Source organism: Amblyomma mixtum, chromosome 1, assembly GCF_055824585.1.
Source record: "Amblyomma mixtum isolate Tamu chromosome 1, ASM5582458v1, whole genome shotgun sequence".
NCBI classification, from domain to species: Eukaryota; Metazoa; Arthropoda; class Arachnida; order Ixodida; family Ixodidae; genus Amblyomma; species Amblyomma mixtum.
The window spans coordinates 265,827,565-265,853,233 of record NC_143012.1 but is presented as its reverse complement, the minus strand read 5'-3'; the positions used below and the strand labels follow the sequence as shown (position 1 = coordinate 265,853,233).

The window sequence follows — 25,669 nt, the reverse complement described above, 5'->3', positions numbered from 1 at the left end:
AGAAAGCTGTATAGCTTTCCTTTGTAGCCGTATGGCTGCGCTCGGGTGGATGCCAATGAGTAATTACTCCCTTATTACAAATCTACTCCACCTTGGGGGATTCCCCTAAACATTTGACCAACACAGTTCCCACTTCGAGTTGTTGATTAATTCGCTCTCGTCCTACCATAAGCTTGCCGTCCTGGTTAGCTCAATTGGTAGAGCGACTGCTCCGGTGTAGCGGTGGTCCTGGGTTCGAACCCCGGACCAGGACGAATTTTTCTTTAACTACGAAGTTTCTGAGGAAGCTGTATAGCTTTCCTTTGTAGCCGTATGGCTGCGCTCGGGTGGATGCCAATGAGTAATTACTCCCTTATTACAAATCTACTCCACCTTGGGGGATTCCCCTAAACATTTGACCGAACACAATAAAATAGATAGAAATGAACGAACGGCATGGCAACTATACCACGCAGAGGCATCAATAGACCAGGGCAATGAACTAAAATATAGGCTTTTTTTCTCCTACGAAAACGAATGGCGCTGTAAAAATGAGCTGGTGCAACTAGCAGGCAGTGAGACGTCATCCGCTATTCAGCATGCATCAAGTTGAAAGGACAAAGAAATCTTTAAAGCATTACAGCTGCGCCTTGCGCATTACAGTGTCATTACAGCTGCGCCTTGCGTGTGAGTGGTTGTAGAAGAAGAGACTGGCCCTGTTGAAAGGGAGCCGAATGGGCTTAGATTCGAATTTTTCGGATCTTTCGGGGAACTCATATTTCTAATATTTTGTAAAGACGATGAGAAGGACAGGATCTACGCACTAGGCTTGTGTATCTTAAATGTCCAAACCTGATCGGGAAGTTCAGTAGGTCAGCGGAAGAGGCCTTTGCCCTGTAGTGTATGTTGCTGGTGGTGGTGGTGGTGGTGGTGTACTGGTGGTGGGGAGAGTGATCCATCATCATAAGCATATTATGGTTATAATGATGATTGTGGCGGTGGTTGCAATGATTATGATGATAATGCGCTTTGCTTCTGTGAGTTCTTTCTCTGCTGCTCCTTTGTGAGAAAAGGGATAGATAGGAATGCGTCTTTCCAAGAACTTAATTAAGCAACGTCGCCGCCATAAGCGCTTTTTCGTCATGGAGGCACGACGATGCTTTGCAAATGGTTAAAAATTATGAATCATCTATTTGGAGCTGAAACCACTTTCACTGTAGCCGAGATACACCTTAGGATTATGACGAAGAGTTGAGATGGCCGGTACAGTGAACAGCTCGTCATTTTTATTGGTTCATGCAACGGAATCATGCCTCTCAGCGCACTTTTCGAAATTTCTCTCCTGTGTTCTCCTTGTTCACTTTCTGGAAACAAACGTAAATTTAAACATCGTTTTCGACACCAAAGTTCATTCATTATCTTTTACTAAAACAAGAGAAATGAAAAACGTCCTGATTAGCCGGCTTATTAAGGACCATTGCTAAGCTGTGATTTATTTCGTGGAGCTCCGCCCTTTTTATGGTCAAGAAATAAATGACACACACACTAAAAACCAAGAAACACAATTCAGTATGGATAAATTGTGCGTTTTCTACCACGCATCTAACCAATTAAAAAAATTCCCCGCGATACATTAATAATTACAGGGTTCACTATCCAAGGTTAACACAGGCGTGGAAATGACAAACATGAAGTACACGGGCATACCGATGTACCTAAAACAGGACAAAGTCGAGCGTTCGGGGTGCTTCGAATGACATTCCTACTTCTATTGCATTCCAAGAGTAATTACGTTCCGCGCAAAGAATCTGCGCCAGCTTTGATAGCAGTCGCCTGAGCATCTCGAGGAACGGCTGGCATGCACTTTAATTCTCACACGCTTATGAAAGAGGCCGCATCCGTAACACCTTCTGACATTCTGTCTGCAGCTCTTACGTCAACTTCGAGAAGTGTTGCCGATGTGCGCTTCAATACTGCCTCCGTCTTGGCGTGACAATCGCAAATGCCCACGCGTGGGATGAAGAATTGCGTGAGATCGCCGAAGAACAACCCCTAGCTGAAAGTCTTTGAAGTTAATGTCGTTCGAGTTCCTTATCATCGCGCCTCAAACCTAGCCTAGTGTAGAAATCTACTCTCTTTCTGGCAGTTTTCTCTAGTTCAGGCTGTGCATCACAAGTTGAAGTAAGCGGGAAAGTTATCGAAGGAAGGACATTGGAAGAAACTTTTCCAGGTACCAAATATGGAGTTTGCAGGTACCAAATGTGGTGCACAATGACATTTGCACTAAAAAAAACATATTCCAAGGATTTTTGTATACCGTTACATGCGATTAATTAATTAATTGATTGATTGATTGATTGATTGATTGATTGATTGATTGATTGATTGATTGATTGATTTATTGATTGATTGATTGATTGATTGATTGATTGATTGATTGATTGATTGATTGATTGATTGATTGATTGATTGATTGATTGATTGATTGATTGATTGATTGATTGATTGATTGATTGATTGATTGATTGATTGATTGATTGATTGATTGGAAGGAATGGGATTATTTATGTGATGATACAAGGTGACCTGCAGTTTATGACTTGAGCGTCCGGAACAAGAACAGCGCGCCGATGACTGGTCTACTCCATACAGCGTCAATGTACTGGGAGAATTGCCAGTTTATCCGATCGGTATACGGCACATGTCAGGTCAGGATGCATAGAAGATGAAGTTCACAGATCCCCACGAATTAACTGTTTGGTAGCCGCATATATTTTTATACCTCGTCTTATCCTATTTCTTGCCATTCGATCAGTATTGCGAGCCCTTGACTCTTTTTGTCCGACGTCATTTTGTGGTTATATCCTCGTACAAAGGCAGTTGTTTCCTGCCTGCTAGTTCTCGCTGCTTGCCTGCGTTAACAGAATAAGCATCACTTCCCAGAATCCCAGCGTCGGCACATGCTCGAAGCCAAGACCTCAGCGAAGGAACGAGAGGAGGCGTGGAAAGTATGATTGGAAAGGAGGACTGAAAAGCATATGAGCATGACGCCATTCGCTATGATCGGCCCACCGGATCACGCCCCCAATCACGCGCGCGTCATAACACGTGATAAGCGGCGCGCTCTGGCACGTGGCAGCGCTTCTGTGGGCGGATCTAAACAACCTGACGATGCATGAGGAGACGATGAAGGTCACTTCTGATGACTGAAGACGAGGAAGTTGAGTTCCGATGATTGTCGCCTAAATCTCATGGGTACGTAAAAGTGGGTGGCGTGGCGCTCTCCGCATAGTCCTCAGGTGAAAAGTACCTTCTGGCACTCAACCAGTAAAAATACATGTACAACCAACAAGCCCAGCCCCTACAATCATCATCATTTATTTGACCCTTAAAGGCCCCTGGGGGGGGGGGGGGGGGGGGGGATTAGTGCATTCAACATGACTCACATTGGTGGGGAGAAAAAAAAAGAATTAAAAGAAAGGAAAAAACACACAACAAAAGCATAAAGAGAAGTAAAGTCACGAAAGGGAAATGAAACAATTTATACAGCAAGATAACACATCAGACGTTCTTTAAACCTCACTGGATCGCGTTCAATGACAACCGATTCTGGAAGCCGATTCCAGTCTTGAATAGCGGCTGGCAAAAAAGATTTGTTAAAGGCATTAGTTGATCCGTGTAAACGTTGGATGCCCATGGAGTTGAATAAACGGGATGACGTGCGCACAGGAGGGACTAGAAGGGACTCTCGCAGGTTAGGAAAATTGTGATATAATTTGTGCAATAAACATAAGCGACAATAAATATTACAGCCGCCACTTTACTTTATCATCTCTAATAGGTCTCCATTACTTCGTGACCGCAAGGCAGCTCGCGCAAGGACATTTGCATTGTGAACTCGTGAACATCCAGTAAATGATTTTTTTGCATAACAGAGCGCTTTTACTCTTTCAGATTCATAATTCAGAATTACCTGAAGGATTATCACGATTTTCTTTTTTGCTTCGCTTCGTTTTGTGTTTCATTCAAGACTGCATTCATAAACATCTTTACAGGCATCGCAACGTTCATGTGAGCCAGCAGCGCATTTGCGCTACACAAACACATACAATCACGCAAGAACACACAACACACACACACGCACGCGCTAAGACTTGTGCATCAGCCTATCTAATGAACTCAAACTGTGATTGAGAAGCGCCATCGTATGTTTTCACTAACCTTTAACCCCGAAACGCAAAATGTCCTGTATCTGTCGCGACCAGCGCGAAAGCATCTCAACTCAATTAACACCCTGGCTGCAAGAAACACAGACCCTGCTCTTCGTCAAACTGAAACACCCAGACCAATCCTCGGACATTAGTTTCCGACGTCAAACATTCGCCATGCTCGCACCCCACTAACGCCTCGCTAAGCGCACGGAACCGAAAAAGGCTGAGAGGGGGGAGGCGAATTTCCGGCGTCCATAAGCCACGCTGCCAGTGGACTGGAGCGCACAGGCGGTAATGCGGATTCTGGGCTTCCGAGAGCCGTGGTATAGAACGGTCGGGGACTTTCGCTTCGACGAAACGGCGCGAAGAGCGCGAGCTTCCTCCGGCCTTGCCGCGTCCTTATCAGCGGCGCGCAGGCCATAAAACATTCACTGGCGAGACGGCGCTGAGCTAATTAACAGTCCTGCACGAATCGTTTCGTTCTCAATCAGACCGCGCCCAGCCCTAGCGCACGCCGACCGTGTGGACGTGTTTGAATAATCGGCAACCATCCAGAAATTACTCCTGCTCCTCCCGTTTTTTCCCCTCTCTCGTTTCTCACTCGCGATCGGTGTTTCTGTCTGTCTCTTTTTTGTTCTTTGCAACTCAGTGACCAGCTCTTCGCGACGTTCAGCCCTACTTCCCGTTTCACGGGCACAGAGCGGGGAGAAGGGAATCGCGACATTTCGGGAAGCGCGCCTATCCCTTATGAGCCTAACCCTGTCTCGGGATTCCCGGAGGACGGAAGGGAATCTGGAAGTGAAAGGATGGTAGAAACAGAAACAGCGGCAATTAAGGTTAACGGAAAAAAATCTTCCCTTTTTTATTCTTGGCGCGGAGTGGAAGTTTCTAACTTATTTCTCCTCCAATAGCTCTCCCGACCACTTCCTTAAATCCCTCAAGAGGCCAAAGCGAGAAAAAAAAATGGAAGCGAATGAAACGGACGCAGTCGTCGTTCTTAAAGACTCAGTGCGAAATGAACCGATGGGAGTAGGAGGAAAAACACGCGCACTTGTTATCAGAGGAGAGAATAGTTCGAACTGAAAGAAAAAACGGCCAAGATTTTAGGATAAAAACTAAGAACAAAAAGTTCCTTTCTTTTCCTTTTCTTTCGCTCGGCTGATAAAATTTTAGGATGTCCTCAGCCCTGCGGAACGACTCGGAGTCCCATGCGACCACTTCGTTCGCTAACTATGCACTCTTATCGGGACCGGACAAGAAGCGTGTGTGCAGGAAACCGTTGCAAAGAACGCGCACAAGCAAGAATAAACCGTCATTTTGAGACGCTGCTTAGCAAGCTCTCTTGAATGTGTCCGGTTCGCCGACGCGTTTTTTTTTTCTTTTCTTCTGTGTTCTTAGTTTCAGCGTTGAGTGTTGAGAGATATTGTAGCTGCCGCGATGGGAAGCTTTCAACATGCGCCCATCGGAATCCTCGCAGCTCCTATTTTAACCGAACGCATTTGCTGACTGCTCAAGGCCCAATATTAAAGGCACAAATTGGCACTGTATGATTAATAACAATACACCAACATAAGGTCTCCCTATTTTAACTGACAGATGTCCATACTAGTAAAAAGCTATTTGGATCGCTAGTTGGTTGGCCCAGTAAGTCTGGTCTCATCTGACTCTCTGTGGAAAGCACCTCTTATATCGGTCAGCAAAAGTCAAGGACTGCATCCTTTGCTATCTGTCCCACTGCGCAAACTAACTGGACAGAAATACCTCGCTTGTCTTTAATAAGCTAATCTTTCAGAGTTAAAGAATCCAAAGGAAAAGTGTAAATATTTAAGATTGTTTATTGCGAGTTTAAACATTCGATGCCCCTTCAAATCCAGTGGAAGCCAACGGTATTCAACTCCCTCAGGAAACAAGAAAAGAATCTTAGGAGGAATATATTAATCCCTAAACAAACTGGCGCTTGATCCCTCGCCATATTTATCGCTCTCGTTGGCACGAAATACACGTCACCATTATCGCGGTTCACTAATCTCGTACTTCGCTCGCTCTCATACATGTCAATTTCCTTTCCACCCGTCGACAATACAAGAAGGAATTCGTCTTCAAAATATATGTTATATGGCGCGGAGTGATGCTGCGTCCTTCTAGTTTTGTTAGTCTTTCTTTTTTTTTTTTTTTTTTTGGGGGGGGGGGTATCTCCCCTGCTTGGATCTGTAAAATGATGTGCAATATGCAATAAATAATAAAGTGTGTCAAGTTCCTAGAAGGACGCCAAGGAAGGGAGAGTTCCTTGAAATTACGTAGTTATCTTACATGGCATGCCCCAAGTTCTAGTTATCTATATCGTAGCTTAAGCAAGTTCCGCTGCCGCTACATAAATGCAGGTAACTAGATGTTACTCGGAGCTGTAGTGAGCACGCTGAGAACGGGTTGACTTGCTCGCGTTTGAAAGTAACGATTCTGGCCCACCATTGTTGCATGGTTTAGGCAGCGTAACTGGATTTCACTCGTTGTAGTTCACTTGAGTAGCATACATATCACTAACTGCTCCATTATCCATAGATAAGGCGGCACATTCATTCTGCTATGTGCTGAAAGAAGCTTGTCTAAATCATGACTAAGTATTCGACAGTTGGACTGCCACTGAGAACTTTGGGGCTAATAAACGGCCTCTGAACGACAAATATAAACTCTAATCAATGTTCTTCAAAAACCTATCGCTTCAAAAACCAATCACCGCCAAAAAAGGAGCGCTATTTTACCGCACGCTTTTTGTAATCAACCACCCGAACAAGAGACGACTTGAAATGCTTCGAGTTCCTAGGCAACGTAAGGTAGCATCTGGAAGCCAAGGACTGTCACAGCGAAGCTCACACTTCAAAATTCCTATCTTTTTTTATCTGGTGGCTGCAAAAAGTATACCAATTATTCACCGCCTTAATTGCGTTATGTGGGTGAAGAGGGGGTGGGGGAATCAGATTAAGGGAAGCTTCAATTGCTTCCTCCATTCATTGAAAACAGAACCTATTTCTCTGGCGCCAGCTTCCTTGTTTAAAATCGCGCAGAGAGCTAGCTTAGAAAGATAAACAGCGGGCGCCAGACTGCTGGATAGGAGCAAGAAGAAATTATGGATGTTCCGAGTAAATAAATTTTTCCTCTGAGGCCGAAAGAGCACGACGCTTGAAGCCACGATTATTAAAACTTCTTGCTCGCGAGAACGACCAGTCATCTGTTCAAAAACTTGCTCCGCAGTACCGCCCATTCTGGCTCTTGCTCCGAGCGCTTCATTTTCATCCCAGCATTTCATTCTGGTTGTCGGCCATTGCATCCGAAAACGCAATTAACTCGGAAGAAAGGGGCGACCGCACGAACGCTAATTAAATTGTTCCTCTCGAAGTGCGCCTTCGTAAAAACCTGCATCGAAGGGACAAAAAAAGTGATGAAGGGCCAGACTGTTTTTCTTGAAGTCGAAAAAAGATTAAAAGAGGACGAACCGGAGAAAAGGAGCTGCTTATCAACTTTCCTGACAGTCTTGCTACCAATTGGATCAGTCAGGCTGTTAACTGCATTGAGGTCAGGCGCTGCGTCTGCAGTGTAGGTTTTCATTCTCGTCGTGTCTAATTAAAAATTTATTCTTTTTTCGGCTAATGGTAAACTATCCCGTTTCATTCCGGCCCCTACTTTTCTGCTCCCACCTATTAATTCTTGTGGCCGAAAGAGCATACATAATGTAAGTGAAACCGAAGCATCCGCATTAGGACGATGAAATTTCTTAGAGAAGTTATGAGGTCAAACTGACTAAATTACAGCGAGCAGAGTCCACAGCTGCAAGTTAGAAAGAGAATAAAAATAGGCACCAAAGCGCAATTTTCTGCAGCTGTACTGGTGTACTGCCTTATAAATGCAAACGAGCGAGTCCCAAAAAAGAAAGGAGGAAAGCTATTGCAGTCGTTGTTTTAATGGTTTCCGCCCTTTGGTGAAGCGGAGAAGATATTAATTTTGCGTCTCTGACGAGCTTGCAAACGATTCTTATGGAGCTAGAAATGCCTGCGGAAGTCGCCCACAGGAAAACTGCGCTCTTTCCGGTCCTGTAATAAATTCTTGTTCATAAGCGAGCAGAGTTTTTCATGTTTCTTTGTTCTTAGCAAAAGGGAAGGGTGAAATTCGTTTCTCCGGCAGCATGGAAAGTGCCGTTTGATTCCCTTCGGCGTGCTGTGTGAGAGATACCGTCAAGACTTGAGTGATTGTGCATCTTTTACAGCTCAATCCTGAGTGTAACTACACTCCTTATGCTGAGATTTGAGTCTAGTACGCCCAGTGAACGTTAGCGTGATCAGTACAGAAACATTTTTACGCTGCTGACATCGAGGCTGTTTCTCGTGTAAGCAACGCGAGCAGAATAGCGCTGACTCAACATCGGATTACTTTTCATGATTTTTGTGGAAACTCTCTTGCACTTTATTTGTATAGTTGGGTTTCGTAGGGGCCGGTGGTTAATTAAGGCGACCTCTTAGTCATCCTCTCTCTACATTCAGGTTATCCTTAATGGACACCCAACCAAAAATTCACAGGGCACCTAATTCCATTATGTGCTGCAAGCATACGTACGAGTATATGCTCTACGTGTACATGATCACGTAACTTGTGTGTTAGGTAAAACTAAATTCTTGAATGTAAGTTGTTTTCCTTCATTTTGTTCATACCTGCACCAATGGTTTCTTGTAGTTTTCTTGCAGAGGTAACTTGAAGGAACGCTCAGGAGAACTCTGTTCAACTTTTATTCATAGTAAAATTTATTTCTGTGTATTTTATGTTTGTCGGGCAGCAAACGAAATATTAATTGCGTAGAAAATTGCATTTAGTATTTTCCTAACGAAAGATTAAAGCTTGTCGCGTCTACACCTAAAATGACTGCGTGATCATTGTTTTGAAATGAATGCCGGTTGCCCTATTCCCTGAGAGTCTCTGAGCCCTAGTCTGTGTTTAACCACGTACTATACTTGAAAAATCGGTTGGCACTGGTGAGACCTCTATTTTGTTTTCTTTCTTTTTCCTTTTCTGAGTTATACAAGCTACATTTTTAGTTGAAGCAGCGTTTTTGTGACAACAACTTCAACTTTGTCTTCAGTGAGCCTTCAAAGTACTCAGGCTTATAAGTGCTTTGGGCTTATCTTTAATGCTTTGCAAATGGAAGCTTACGTTGCTTGGACAAGCGCATTTAGTAAGTTCCACTGTATCATGCGCGTACGAGCGCTGTTGTTATATGGATGTATGTAACCTTCCATATCTTCTTCGCATTCATTTATTCTTTCATATGGATGTACTTAAACAAGTGCGCCTGATGTGAGCTATTCTCGCCGTTAAAACAGCTTTCACTGTGCCTGATGTGCGCTATTCTTGACGTTCAAACAGTTTTATTTAACTGCGTAGTGCAACTTTCTGCGCGGTCAACAAACCCCTTCTTCTGTTCGAGTGCAGAAAACCATTCATCATTTTTTCATCGATTTTGGGGGGAGCTCTGTTGTTTTGGACGAAAAGGGCGCTGACATCACTCCCTACAGAATTCGATTGGTGCCTTTTAAGGCCCCGATGACCTTCAATGCGATACAATGATGCTTTTAGGTCTACATCGCCACTGGCAAAACACGATCTTCAACAGGCGTGCTGAACACATTTGTTCCTCTTTATTTGCCGAAAAAGAGAGAGTGTGCTGTTTGTATATGCGACTCATAGGCAGTCGCTACAAGAGATATTATCGATGGAGGCATGCGTGTGTATATGCATGTAGTGACTGTATCTGTGCAATGGCTAACCTTTCTTAACGCTGCGTTTTCTTGTACTAGAATAATAGTTCTGACTCAAAGAAAGACCGCAGCAGTGCCGGAGCACTTTTTATGGCCGATCGAAGATCAGATTCTCTAATGGGATAAAGGGGCATTCTGCGAGTTGATTTGCAGTTAAGCCTATTTTTTGGCTTTTCTATCTGTTAGCATGCTACTTTCCACCTCTTAAATCAGGATAGCATTACGCGCATCCATCATGAAGAATTGAGAGGACATAGTGGTAGCGCTAAAAACAGGCACAAAAGAAGAGAAAAAGACAGCCCTAGCCCTTTGTTGTCTTCTGTCCTATTGCCCCGGTTTTTAGCGCTGTTCTACTAAGTCCTCTAAATCTAAACACGAGCTAGCACAGCTTCTGTCTTTAATGAAGAAGCGCTCAAGCTTTATTGAAGGAAGCTAACTCAGCTTTTCGTGTCCTTCAAAGAGAGCGAATACCGAAATTCAACCTCTGCCTCACCACTGCGATATCGTGAGTAATCATTTTTCATGCGCAGAAGAAAGTTCTAAATAAAATTAAGGGAAATGCCCCGCATTCGTCGGCATATAGAGGCGGCTCTGCCCGTAAAAATGTTGATTATACTGTTGGTGCACTTGCATAGATGCGATATCTCTGACGTCAGGGCCCTTTTTCGCATTCGCCTCATCTCTTCGTACATTGCGCGGACCTACAGCCGCAGTCGTTTCGTCATACACGCCGTCCCCACTATGAGAGTCTTTATGTAACCACAATGGGCCTTCGCAAGACACGCCTGCAACACGATCAATATAGGCGGCATGGAGTAGATTGCTGAATGACGCGAAATATATTCCACGGCTTTTTTCTTTTATATATTAATCCACGTGCAAGAAACGGTTATGGTAAAAATTACATAAGGCTCTATATGTGTGTGTGCGCGTGCGTGCGTGCGTGCGTGTGTGTGTGTGTGTGTGTGTGTGTGTGTGCGTGCGTGCGTGCGTGCGTGTGTGTGTGTGTGTGTGTGTGTGTGCGTGCGTGCGTGTGTGTGTGTGTGTGTGGGTGTGTGTGTGTGCGTGTGCGTGCGTGCGTGCGTGTGTGTGTGTGTGTGTGTGTGTGTGCGTGTGTGTGTGTGTGTGTGTGTGTGTGTGTGTGTGTGTGTGTGTGTGTGTGTGTGTGTGTGTGTGTGTGTGTGTGTGTGTGTGTGTGTGTGTGTGTGTGTGTGTGATATGAAGGGGAATGAGAGGCTTTTCATACATTTTAAGAGAAGCCAACAGCCACAGAAGCCAAAGAACACAGGGGATTTTATTTTATAATTCTTTATTTGGTGGTGTTGATCCATGGAGCACAATACTTAATATGTTATCGCTTAAAGATAATTGACTAGAAAAACAGAAGAAAAAACAATCACATGCCGCCGGTCGGAACCGATTCGGAGGCGATCATATTTCGATGGAGGCGAAATGTTAAAGGTCCATGTCATGTGTGATGTCAGTGCACGTTACAAGAACCTAGGCGTTCGAAATTTCCGCACCCCTTGACTACGGCGTCCCTCATAGCCTGAGTCGCAGTCGGACATTAAACCCCTCTAAACCCACAAACCATAACGGAAGTCAGCATAGAAAAGAATAAGCTGCACGTCACATCAAGCGAATTTGGCAACGAAAAATGTACCATTGAAAACCAATACGCTTAATGCTTGATATGCGTCAGCCAAAGTAGGGAATTCGGCTTTATGGTGCAATATTGTCACGTATGGGTGACGGCAGTCCGGTGAGCAGGAAGACAGCGAAAAGGCTTTCAAACGAAGCTCTTTATTGGGGCTGACTCGCGCCCACAAAGAACTGAATGACTCGGTGGAGGTGTAGCAACAAGCGTGCTCGGAGGTAGTCGAACAGAATGACCGCCGCTCTCGGCTACGCTAAATTCAAAGCTGACAACAAACTTTAAAGATACGGTGTGCAAAGTAAGCACCACAGTCTGGACTGACGTACAGTCGGCTCCTCCTGGGTGCGATAAATCGGGATAAATCTGAGGGCGTCTTGCATCACAAACAAAACGATAAAGCCACGTGCCGGCAGCTTTGATGAATGAACGAACAACCATTACAATGTTTTGCGCCATTTTGATTGGCGAAAAGAGTGGGCCTTGTTCGCTGTTTCTGGGAAGCCAGCATAAGTTTAGTAAATTAAATAGAAGTTAGTAACCGGAGGGATTGCCAAAATTCCAACCTCTACGTCGGTAGAAAACAACGCAGTTTGCGCGAGCTGTGTTTCGCGAAATTCGCGAAATTTTTTAGCAGGCTTTCGCTAGACAAATAGGGCAGCCATATGCCCAAATAGGATGGAAAGTAAAGATTAAGACTGCCTTCTGGCTTCTTGGGATATAGTTGTCACAAGGCAGTCACCCGAGGCCCTGTGCTCAGTGGAATACTATACATATACACCTAACGCAGAATGGAGACGTGACCCAAAACAGTGCTAAATTTCATTGCCACACGACCTCATTACGAAACCTACGAGTTACTCCTCGCCTGCAAACTAGTTTCTGTACTGACTTATCACAGGGTCAATATGTCTTACTGGAAACCAGAGGGCGCCACATTGATGCGGTCCTCTTCACTCTTGCTAGCAGACGCGCCAACAGTGTGTCTCATAGCGCATTGCAGACAGAAAACACTTCCCTACCATGTTCAAGATTGCTCTCCGCAAAGAGAAAAGGACAAGGAGAGTGCGTTTCTGAAAAAGTAAAATACTGGGCAACTGCCTCATTCGGAGCGAACAGGTGCATCAAGTATGCCATCATGGAAAATGTGAGATCGATAGAAGGAGAGGGGAAAAAGAAAGTCTTTACACCGATCAGGCAAAGTTTAATGTGTGGCTGCGTCAGATGATGTCGCTATAGTGCTTCTGGAATAAAGAAGAAGAATACGGTCACGCGATAAGGTGCGGTCAGTGAGAAACTATTTCCAAACTATGTGACTCGGGAATTACGGGTCCATACTCATTGATGGTCCATGCTGAATGGGTCCATGCTCATGACTGCACAGCTACCGTAGTCCTCCATAAAGTCAGCAGTAAAATTCCTGTAAGAACGGGTGTCAAGCAGGGAGACACGATCTCGCTAATACTATTCACCGCCTGTTTACAGGAGGTTTTCCGAGGCTTGGATTAGACACAGTTGGAGATACGAATTAATAGAGAATACCTAAGCAATCTCCGATTCGCTGAAGAATTTGTCTTGCTAAGTCACTATAGTCTTGATTTGGGTTTGTTCGTCAGAATGCATAATAAAAAGAAACAGCGCGAATAGACAAGGACAAACACAAGACAACAGGACTGGCGCCAGTCCTGTTGTCTTGTGTTTGTCCTTGTGTATTCGCGCTGCTTCTTTTTATTTTGCTAAGTCACTCAGAAGATGAACTGCAAAGCATGATAGAGAGGCAGAGCAGAACGGTAGGTCTAAAATTAACATGCAGAAAACCAAAGTAACGTTCAACAATCTAGCAAGAGAACAACAGTTCGGAATTGGTAGCGAGGGGCTTGAAGTAGTAAGGGAATACGTCTACTTAGGGCAAGTAGTGACTGCCGATCCGGATCATGAGAGGGAAATAACTAGAAGGATAAATATAGAGTAGAGAGCATATGGCAGGCTCTCTCGAATCATGAATGGCAGTTTAAAAATATTACTAAAGAGAAAAGCATACAACAGGTGTACCTTACCAGTACTCAGCTATGGGGCAGAAACTGGAGGCTAACGAGGGGTTCAGCTTAAGTTAAGGACAACGCAGCGAGCTATGGAAATAAAAATTATAAGTGCAACGTTAGGAGACCAGAAGCGGGCAGAGTGGGAACAAACGCGGGTTATTGGCATCCTAGTCGAAATCAAGCGGACATGTAATGTGAAGGCAAGATAACCGCTGATCCTTGAGGGTAACAGAATGGATTCCAAGAGAAGGCAAGCGTAGCAGTGGGCGACATAAAGTTAGATGGGCGGATGATATTAAGAGGTTTGCGGGTATTCGATGGCCGCAGCTAGCAGAGGATAGCGTTAATTGCAGACACATAGGAGAGGCGTTTGCCCTGCAGTCGGCATAGTCGTGTTGATAATAAGGATGATGACTCACTGAATGAATAAACTACTCAGGTGTTCTGTAGAAAGTGTCCCACGTGCCGTAACCCGGAGGAGTCCGGCATAAAGTATGGCCGACACAAAGCGGCATACGCCCCATCTGCACAAGATCACGCAAAATTCAAGCCGCACCACAACCATTACTCTCTCGTCAAACACGGAAGCCGCTTTATGTGTTTATGCGACGGATTGCATGGCGCATATTAGTGCATGTCTGCAGCCTCATACAAGTCACCACAAACAGACCTGGTACCTGTTTAAAAAGGACCAAAAATAGCGCAGTCACCGGCGAGTGGTCGTGCTTTTGTAAGGACTGCAACTGATCATGGATTGAAGTGAAGCATTAGCCGATGTAGCCAGTGGTTTGACAGAAACCCTTCGGGTCGGCAATAATGAAGTAAATAGGCCACGCACCGACCATTCAATAATAATTAATTGCCAAAAGATCTTTTGATCCAGCTACGGGAGCCCGGTTCTCCACAATAAAGATCAAGTGAATGCTGCTTACATCTGCCTAATGGTGCGACGTAGCAGGCGAAACGCATTTTAACTTCCTATTATTGACCAGTGGTCGGCGCTTAGTCGCTGCCTGTTAGTAATGTGCTGCAGAAGATATGTGTGCTGTTTTCAGACTGCGATAAAACTGGCGGAGCATATTATGACTAGTTGTCCCGCCTCTAGCGCCATCTTGCTATGGAAAGCGGGATCACTGCTACGTGAATTTTCGCATAGAGTGCAAAGTTCAGATGATGGGAGCGTGGCTGCCCCTTCGTGTTCCTTTTACTGCTGCTGACGCTGTCCGTACTGTACGTTTTTGTAGTGGCAGGAATAACGATAGGGAGAACTAAGGGTTACCGGGATGACCAACTACGGAGTGATCTACTGCGCCCTCTCACCTAAAGCCCTCCTACTTTCGCTCGAGATATCAGCTGCATCCGTAGATTGTTGTTTTCGCTCTCATCGGCAGTGGCAAGCTGTCATTAAAGAGGTCAATTATCAAAACGACTGAAGGAACATGAACGAGGCACCATAAAATGCAATCAAGTAGCAAACGCTCTTGCTAAGCATGCTCAACAGAGTCAACGCATCAAGTGTGATGACGCCTGTGCCTTGAGCAAGCAAAGAAACAAGAAAACAAGCTTCCTTCACTAACAGGTTCATTAATTCAAACGTCACCCCACACTACTAACAGTTGGGGTGGCACGATGATGGTATGCATCCTCGCTGACATGTTTGTTCTTTCATATACCTAGAGGACTACCCGCTGCTATAGTTTTGTTGTAATGAAAAGACCCGGATGTGTTCCGAAACATCAATGACATTACTTACTCAGTCAGTGAGTGAAAGTTCTCGTTTCCCAGACGATACCAAACGAGGTAAAAAATTGAGTCAAAATCATGACAAAGAGACGAGCACCATGTCGATCGGCCGCCTCCAGCTAACGTTGTAGGGCCCAGTTGTGCAAAAATGTGAAAACCGCGAGCGATACCCGTGCAGATTCAGATTCAGATTCAGATTTACTTCAACAAAACTTGGTTGCCGAGGAGGTGAACAAAAAGGCGAACAAAAGTTGCCTGACGAAGCGTCCGCCCCCTTTACACTCTACCACTGAGCAGTGGGCAGGTTTAACCAAAGAAAACAGACCATATCACCAAAGAGACATTGCATATAACATTATACAGAAAAACAGCAAAAAAGAAAAAAAAAGAACAACAGCACATATTCATTTAAGGCACACAATTAAGAAATGCTGCAAAAAGTAGATTCGCGAGTAAACACTGTTACACAGAGTTGCACATAAAATACAAATATCGGTGTCACTCAACATAGCAAAAAGGCATGAAGAGCTTAACTAAGCCGGCCAAAGTAAGGTTTTCTTTTCTAATAAAACATGGATTTTTTTTAAACTTTTTTTAGAAAGCCGCGTGACGAAACCAGGCTACCCCCTTGTACCTACAGACTTCATGTTCAGCCATAACACTGAATATTGGTCCTCTAAAACGAAAACAGACACCAAAAGGGAACGACCTCTTCAAAGTCGGAACAATTTTCCGAAGGTGCCCTGTTATATCCATGCGCTAGCGAAGTGCGCGCTCGAGACCTAGAGAGAGAGAGAGAGAGAGAGAGAGGGCGCGAGTGAAAGAGGAGGAGGCAGAGCACGGCGCAGTAATTTTCTGAAAGGAGCGGCGACAATTTGGGGGCCCCGGTCGACTGGCGTGGTTTTAATGACGACGAGGCTTAGCGGCCGCCGGCATCGCTAGTTTCGTGTAACTTCTCTCTCTCCCTTCCTCTTTCCTTCTCTCTCTCTCTCTCTCTCTCGAGTTGTTTCTCCAGCTGGTTTTCTTCCAATTGTTTTGCGACGCCCTTCGCGGATCCGCCTAGCCCAGGTTCCTACCACGAGGCGAGCCAGGAGCCAGCGGTCACGTTTATTTTAACGCTTCGCGAAGGATGATGGCGACACACGAAGCAGCGCAGAAGCGCATAAAGCTTTCCTCGGCCCTCCTTGTTACCAGAGCATGCGCGTCCGCAAGGCGTTTCGAGGCTCCTTTTAGTCTTCTCGATTATTTTTTCTTTATTTTTTTACAAGCAAAAACTACCGCTGCCTTCTCATTTACAGTGCGCGTGTTGCGGCTTACGGCTAATGTAATTGTCGTCGCCCGGTCCTGAAATAGCGGTTAAGCTTGAAGGGCGAAGAGATGTAAGCTGGAAAAAAAACACATAAAAAGCGGGGCAGAAGAAAAGATCGCCATAGAGCAACGAGGAGATGACGACAGGCTTCATGACTTCTTCACTGAGTTTCAGTAAATACGTCGCTGTTCTAGGATTTATTTATTCTTTTTTTCTCTTTTTCGCTCTCACGTCGCCCAGCGTTCGCTCCATTTAATCCTGCAATGAAAACTGCGCGTGCTGGGATCACTTCTCGCTTTTTCCGTACTTCTCTTGCGTATTCGCTTCCTTACTATCGCGCACTCTCCTTATTTCGGCGGAGATTTTAGCTGATGAATATTTCCGCGCTTTCCGCAAGCGCAGGTCGTTTACACCGCAGTGATGCGACAGCTTCCCCCTCTCTGCTACGCTGGATGCACACAAGATGGCGCAATGATGTCTAGAGTGCCCGCCCGAGCAAGCACTACGGGCGTATTACAAAGTATTGGGCAAATGACGCTGCGGCTTGCAACATCTGCGTCCACCGCTCGCGCGCGTCGCCAGCAATGACCATCAGGCCCACGGCGCCATTACGCTGATACGGTCCATCGGCGCGCAGCTGCGAGACAGCGATGTCCGGCGTGAATTTGCGAGGAGTGATTTAAGGCTTCTTTGCCTCTTCCTTTTACCAGCCGCCGTCTCTACATTGCATGTATCAGCTGCTGCTACAGCTACGCCAAGCGCGCGCCATTTAAATGGATTTTGCCTTAGCCATATAGTTGCCTCCCCTGAGATTAACTTTCATTGTCTCTGTTCTCAATCGTTTCTCCTGGTGTTGCCAAAAAAACTTTATGCAATTTTAATATTTACAATTTTTGTTTTTTAATCTGCACCAGAGCTCTTTGTCGCGATGAAAAACGTATCGCTTACTGCGTTGATTGCATTATAAGTTGCCAAAATTTACCCTTTTAGTCGAAGTTTCCAGAACGCTTTCGCCATCTTGTTCTTGGAAGCATTTTTTCAGTCCGAATTTTTCAGTGCCCTCAACGAGTCGGAGGTAGCAGCTGCGATGAGGAAAAACAGGAATAAAGAATTGAAGGAAGCAGCAAAATATGACAAGCCAGAGCAAGAAATATCCAGCTACGAAAAAAAAATTGAGATAGGCTGGATAATTTGAGACAGGTCTTGAAGGGCAAGGGCCATGGACGGGCCACTACTGCTTAGCATGCAAGTGAAGAAATGACGGTGGCACGCCATGAGCCTTTATAATGCCCTACATGGTAAGCCGAACGCCGCCTCAGCTCAAGAGAACGATCCATGGGCATTTTTCACCGTGGTGTTAAGCGTTCTCCTTCCCTTAGTCCTCGGAACAACTTTACGGTACGTCGTATATAAGCGTTAACGCTTCACAGAAACTGAGCCATGCGCATTACAGTGCTTACACTGCTTTTTTTTTGTTTCATGCCTGAATAACACGCATAAATGGAAAAAACTGTGTTCATAGCTAGCCGAAGGAACGCTTTCTGAATTTATTTTTTTCAGCGGGCCGCAGGTTTGTAGAAAACCTAGTAAGTGCATACATTGCACCAGAATTCTGAGCCATTCGTTGCTTCGAAACTGAATTTTAGTCTTAAGGTGCACCAGCTAAACGACGCCTATGACATAAAAGAGGCGTCTATTCGGACTACTACCGTCCCTTAATCCGCTTTTTATCCGTACCTGCGATTTGCTAACTATAATGACTACTTTCTGTGCATCAGAATATACACTCGTGCCGATAGATAAGCATGCAATTAATCGGCACCTCTGCAAACAGCCCTCGTAAATAATACCTATCACTTTTTACTTATGCATGTAAGAAATAGTAGGGAAGGTTAGATGTGAAACGCGTAGAGAGGTCCAGAGAGGAGACAAGCCCGAGGTCAATATAGTGACTCCAGCGGACGCCCCCTGCAAAAAAAAAATAATAATAATGAGAAGAAGTGGTGTGTCGCCAAGGTTGAAAGTAGCACATTAAGCGTCTCTGGTGTCTACTACAGTTCTGCAGCCGGCATCCAGACTTTATCTTTTTGTCTTATTACACAGCGCCAATCTTTCTCTAAACTAATCCATGTGTACTATAGCAATATAAATAGCCCAGAACTACGTTTGTTGCTATTGAAATAGATTTGTTTCGTTTCTCCCATTAAAAAAATAGACTCATACCCAGAAAATTAGGAAAAGCGCTTATAGTTTGTGCGGCTGTTCCAACGCGCTGCATGGCGCTGGGTCCCTGGGCACCAAAAATTACCGCGGGAATTTTGAATGTCTCCAACACATAATTGATTTCCTATGTTCGCCAAAATTCTGATGCGGGAGTAAGAAGCATTTTGCACGTTAGATTTTACAGCGCGTAGGAAGAGTAAGCCCTAACTATCAACACCTTCGCGCAACACTTCACAGGAGATTTTAGTTTTCTCTTAATTACAAACAAAAACATTCCCTTTCAAATACGTGGGGTTTGCTCTTTGCAGTCGACAGGTGAATGTCTTGGAAAGCTGGGCATATATCACTCGTTTCATATGAACAGTGTACAGTCCCGAAAGCAAAGTCTTAAAACACGCTTGCTATTCCATTTTTTTTTTTTCCTTTTTCGGATTGCACCCATTGAAGATGCTGGAAATTCTGCGCGGACCCTAAACTACCACTCTGCACGGGGCCTGGCAAGGTATAGACGCATCCAGCTGCAACAAGCTTTGCCCGCACTGCATCCTCGCATAAACAAGTTCTCAATGTGCTCGCTGAAAGCTCATTAGCTGACGGAAAAGTTAAAGAGACGTGCTCATGCGACAACGCAAGCATGATGGCCCCCGACCAGTTATGGAGCACCACACGTCGGATACTGTATAATGCAGGCTACAACAGCTCCCGTAGACAGGCTTCAACACCGGTTCGAAACAATGTACATCCATCGACTTTTGCCAGAACAAAGAAACGCTCTTTCCGACGTCTCTTTTTCCTCTCACGCCCAGCTGCCACGCTGATTGCCCTGAAACCCACATCGTGCCGTGCAGTTCCCGCACTCGCACATCTTTAAAGACCGTCCCTCATCGGCGCTACCACGTCGCTGTTAAAGCTTTCGGAATTTGTGGGTGAGGGGAAAGAAGCAGGGGGAAAGTGGCATAAATGGAACGGTGAAGGCAGTGTTTTTATTTCTTTGTTTTCTCTTTTTTTTGCTTTTGGCTTCTAGTATGTTTCGCCTCCTGTGCCGCTAGCCGTACCAAAGTGAGATGCGAGAGGAGCACGTCATCTGGGAACTATAGGGCAGCGGGACATACACGCTTGGGAAGAGAGAAAGAGTGTGAGTGCGTGTACGCATGTGTTGAGTGCCGTCCACTAACGAGTTCCCAATACCGCCTTCATCCCTTCTTTTTCTTTCGTCCTCCCGTTTTCGCAGACAAGTACCAGATATCGACGGAGGGAGACCTGGTGATCGACCGCGTCGACATGGCCGACGCAAGGCGCAAGTACCGCTGCATCACGCGCAACGTTCTCGTCGGCGAGACCGTGTCCGGCTCCAGCTGGGCACAGCTGCTTGTTACCGGTAGGTGGCGCCCCCTTCTGACGGCCACTTTGCCCGCTCAACAACCCAACACCGCCTCCCCCACCCCTCCGTGCCACTTCTCCATCTCTACTTTTCCCTGCACACTCTGGTGCCCGAACGTCTCCCAATAGGGAAGACTCCCTCTCCGTTCCCTCTTGCAACCAGTCCCCACCTGCCCTGTCAACCCGTTAACGCGTCCAGCCCATAAGCACTGCAGCCCGTTCGCTCAGAGGGCGCTAGCAGCAGCAGGCGCATACGCACCCAAACAAACAAGCATCGCCGTGGGCCAGGCATGGCCACACGAACACACGCCGCGATGGGAGCTGAGCGATTTCATTTGTCAGGACAGCCTCCATGCCTCCGCCTACCCCTTCCTGCTTTGCCACACGCATTCGTTCCGAGTTTCTCTTGTACTGCTTTCTTTTTTCCTTTGCATTTCTTTTTTCTGGATGCCAGTCATTGCCGAGTGCTACGTGCCTCTTCGCTAGGCAGGTAAATCACTTCCCCTTATGGCGCTATTAGCAGGGCTCCGGAGTCGGTGTCCCAGTTCAGCGTCGCCTCACATTATGTGGCCACCACAGTAGCAGCAAAAAACAAACAGAAAAGTGAGCTGCGGAAATGTAGCGACATCCACGTGCGGACCTTCATTTTGGTCACGTTCGCGTGCTTTCGAAATTGATGCGCCATAGCTACGGTGGAACACGCCGCCCTAATAGCGCCGAATACAGCTCGTCCTTCTGTCTCTGGTCGTCGTAAAAGAGTGACAGAAAACCAGGGAGGACCAAACGTTCGAGCAGACTATTTTACTGGCATGAAAACAGCTCCTGCTAATTGAGTACTGAAGCAAGGATGTACTCTAAAACGGCCGTATCACATTACTTTGCATGAAATTATGTTCCACCCTTCCGTTACTTAATGCTCCACATTTGGCGCTTTCGTGTGTTTCCTTTTTTACCCACATTATATGTCGCTGTCGGCCGTTTGCCTGCGCAATGCCTTTGGGGACGCACATCTCAAAGCAGCGTAAATCTGACGACATTCGCTGCACATATTGACCTAATTGAATTAGAGCATGGGAACAACAGAAACAGTAGTCTCTACGGACCAAGTTCTGGTCTCTTTTCCCATCACTTAATATAGCACTAGTATTTATTTTTTTAAATTATCGATCTGTCAGAAGGAACAGTACGTGAAGCGGGACACAAGACTGTCTTATTTCCAAGCGATATGTTTTTTTTTTTTGTTTTTTTTGTCATGTCTGGTATTGCCACATAGCCCAACTAAACGCGGTTGCAAAGTTGTTCTTGATCTCTCAGTGCTATATCATGATGTTGGGATACTATGCTAATAGCGACTTAGTTCTACGACAAAAATGGGATGCGATGAGAACAAATACGCAGCGATTGCTTATATTATACACCATCTACTCTTTTTCCGCAGAGCTGGTCTTCCTCTCTTTGTATTCTTTTTTTGTTCGCTGCCACTCGAGGAGCTAAATTTCACGCTTCACTAAGTTTAGCTACCATACCACATGCTTCTTTCACCAGAGTTTTTCGAACAGATCAGTTACGAAACCCCGAATTGAAATCCAGCCATGACCTTCGGCATTTTTCGACGTCAAGAGATTGCGACGCCACCGACTGGCTGAGCAGCCATGGGTTAAAAGCGTCTTGAAACTTTTCTATTTACACCATGCCCATGGTTTTCCCCTGCCCAGGACTGTTGATATTTATGCCCAGGTGGCGTGACAATCGCCTAACCTCAAAGTTTGGACTAATCCGAGTGCCGGATATTCACTTCGCATAACTTGCGCGGTCAATTATCCAAACTTCCTCGAGTGCTCCGGAGAGCTTCATTCTCATTTGCGTCAAAGTTAAGCCCGAAAGGAACCGGGGAATGCGGCTGTAATCCAAGCGGGAACGAGAGCTGTAATTCATTTTCAAACTGCGCAAAGAAAAACCACAAAGCAAAAGACACAACAGAAGCGCAGTATGATTCGACATCTAACATAAAAAAGAGCCCAGGGTAGGAGAAATATACTATAGAAGCGTTTTCTGGCGGGCTAGTTGTTTACTTAAGTTCATTTTCGAACTGCGCAAAGAACAACAACAGAGCAAAGGACACACACACACACACCTCTGCGCTTGTGTTGCGTGCGAGTCCTTTGATGTGTGGTTCTTTGCGCAGTTCGACAATGAACTTAAATCCCCAACTAGCACGCCAGAAAACGCTTCGAGAGCTGTAAAATTACCCCGATTACATCGAACAGGCGAGAAACAAAGGTCCATAGTCACTTCATACTTCGCGCTTTTTCTACTTAGGGTCACGTGACTCTATTTCGAAATCGGCTAATCATCATGACGTTTGCACACCCTGTGGCGTCCTCTATCGGTGACCATGTTAGCGTTCTTCTCTTGTGAGCACCGTTAGGGCAACAGCTGGAACGGGCAGTTCGGATCGTCGATACAACCCAGCATCGAGGTTGCCGCGTCGTTGCCTGCTCGAGAGTTGCCCGCCGCGTTCCGGGACCCTTTCTCATCCTCCTCCTTTCGAGCGCCCTCAGCGCAACAACGCGAGCTCCTATCGGGCCCCAAATGTCGCCGCCGGACATTAGACGTGCCAGTTTAGGCTGGCGGCGAACTGGATGCGAATCCGATGAGGGCCTCCCCGAAGCTGCAGCGGTAATTAACGTCTGCCGGCGCTGGCTCGAGCACAGAGAAAAAAGAGGGAGAGTGGGAGAAGAAGAAAGAAAGAAACCCGGCAACTGCGGTTCGTGTCGTTTTCAGCTGCTGCGAAAACGGCTCCGCCGGCGCTGATAACTACTACGCTATTGATTTTCGCGGCACGCAGAACCTGACCAAAGTTTAATTTTATCGCGCTTGTTAGCGGTTATTGGAAGGCTCCGAAAAAGCTTCGAAACAAAAAGAAATGACTTGTTTCATTCTTACAAGCGCACTCTCACTGGTTCACGAGGATGACGGGAACGCCGTGGAAGTACCATCAAAAGCACTCGCCCGTCGACAGCGCCGAGGCCATAAATGTCGGTGTAAAGGAGGGAAAAAAAAGTGGGCGCTTATCGACTGTCGTCCACCCGCTGGTCCATTTCGATACCTTGTACAACTAAAACGATGCAGTGCTGGGGAAGACAGAGCTTGCGTTAACCGTTATCAAGCCGAAACACACGCATCGTCTATACCTAGTCAGAAACTGTGATTGCTTTTAGGTTGTGGCCAGGAGAGTTGGGCATAAATGCGAATACCCATAGGCACTACCAGGCAACAACAGCTTTTGCGTGCAAGCAGCGTCATGAAATCAATCTCTATACAGCTAACGTTAACTCTATACTGTCTCTTCCCTCTTTAATCCCCTCATTCCCTTCCCCTGTGCAGGGTAGCCAACCGGAAGCCTTTCTTGTTAACATCCCTGTCTTTCCCCTCTCTCTGTATCTAAACTGTCAAGCAGTACAGACGGTGCTGATAATTTAAGAAGGGTGTACAAAAGTCGTGCTAGTCTCTTGAATGCGTCCTTCAAATGTGCGAGTCAATATGGCGTGTTGAATTTGTATCAAACCACGCGCACGCGTGAAATTGTGTCGAGGCTAGTGAAAGCATTCCGAAGACCTTACAAATTGTTCCTGCTGCCAAAGGCGTGAAATGCAAACCAATTAATGTGATTATCGTTATAAATTTCCTGCCACACGTTTTAAAGATAAGCCCAAAACAGGAGGTTCTATGGCCCTAAGAACATAAACAGGCGCATAGGCCTACGTCGTTCAATAAGTGTTTTACCTGTATAACTGCGCCTTTCTCTGCATCCTAAAACAGAAAAGCTGGCCTAGCGCGTTATTTGTTTGGTGCAGAAAACCTTGAGAGAAAATTTTTGAAAGAACGAAATGTAAGCGCATTGCTATGAGTGCTGTTTGCTATCGCTGATGGCGAGCGTCCGTATGCATAAAAGACCCACTCCGCGAACGGGGCACATGCACACAGCGTAGGGTAGCGAAAGCAAACATGCGCTCCGTCGTCGAAAAGCTTTCGACTTTATGTTTACGGTCGAGCAAAGCAAGAAACACCTCTGCGCCAAAGTGTATTTCGGCCCACCAGAGTGGAAACCACATCTGTCCGCTCCACTTACGTTCTACACAGTGAACTGTTTATACCCATCGAATAGACATCCGGGCTAAAACAAAAAACGTTTTATTTATTTTTGTTTTTGTTTTTCTGTAGCCACTCTCGCCTTTTATTTCGCCTCGGGGCTTCTATGTTGTAGAGCGGAGCACGAAAGACAAAAACTACTTCGTCTCTCTCTTTCTCTCTACCGGATTCGATCACGTTCGGAAACGCCCGGTAAAACCACTTGCTAGCAAACGCACGTAGCGCTCTTTCTCGTCAGAGACGTGACGCTGTCAGAGCTATAGAACTCGAGCCAGCGGCGGTTTGCGACCACTGCTTGATTCAATCTTTCGCACGCTTGGAGATCAATGCTCGGAAATGTCACGCGCTGCTTTCAATGACACATTTCTCTTTCCTCTTTGAAGCCAAGTATTTCCGCTTTCTGCTCGGCTCGTGTATCTTTTGTTGCCCACAATTACTCGATGCTTCTTTGAAGCAGTTCTTTGAGTGCCGTCCGAATTCGTAATGTTCGCTTTACTTTACAGCGATACAACACTGCGTCTTTTTCCTAGTGACAACAAAAATAAAGAAATACGATGTGCGGTGTCTATAAACATTTATTCGGCGTGCGGGCAAACGTGCGCCAACCGATTCAAGCAGTATGCGTCCGGGTATTTCGTGGTTAGGCAAGAATAAAGAAAAAATCTGCCAAGCTAGACTTCTACGTGTTTACGTTTGAGGCCAGAACGGAGCAGACAGGCAACGTGCAAGCGAAAGGAGGAGAAAAAAAAAACAGGAAAACGTTTTTCCCTTGGCTAACGAAACAGACAGAACGGGAAAAGCTAGGAGCAAAGAAAATCAATCTGCCGGCTCCCTCGTAAAACGTCCTGCGCCCTTCTTTATCGTGTCGAAGCGCGGTGGCCGGCAGTGAATCTAGAGATGCGGTTTGGGACGAATTGAAACGATCGCCGTTTGTTTGTGACGTTGATGCCGCTGTCTGAACGCGCTCGGCGTGGGACCCTTCTCCTCTCTATGCGAAGGGACACTCCGGCTCAGTCGAAGCATATAAAAAAGAGAGGCAGTGGAGGCGTACAAGAAAAAAAAAAGCAAAATGAAAAATTTGAGCAGCTCCACGGAGGAGAAAACTGTGACTGGGTTCGACGAAGTAAAGCGCCGCTTCGGAGTCCGCCCCTATAGCTTGCTTCTTTCTTTTATCT

At 45.9% G+C, this 25,669-nt stretch overlaps 1 protein-coding gene across 1 annotated transcript in view; it reads left to right on the top strand.

Moving 5' to 3' along the window:
- Positions 1 to 25,669, top strand: part of LOC149371618 (cell adhesion molecule Dscam1-like) — a 437,517-nt gene that overhangs the window by 268,818 nt on the left and 143,030 nt on the right. Inside the window, exon 4 of the mRNA XM_089565876.1 lies at positions 20,194 to 20,340. Within this exon, the coding sequence (XP_089422002.1) occupies positions 20,194 to 20,340 (147 nt within the window). The remainder of the gene's footprint in view (positions 1 to 20,193; positions 20,341 to 25,669) is intronic.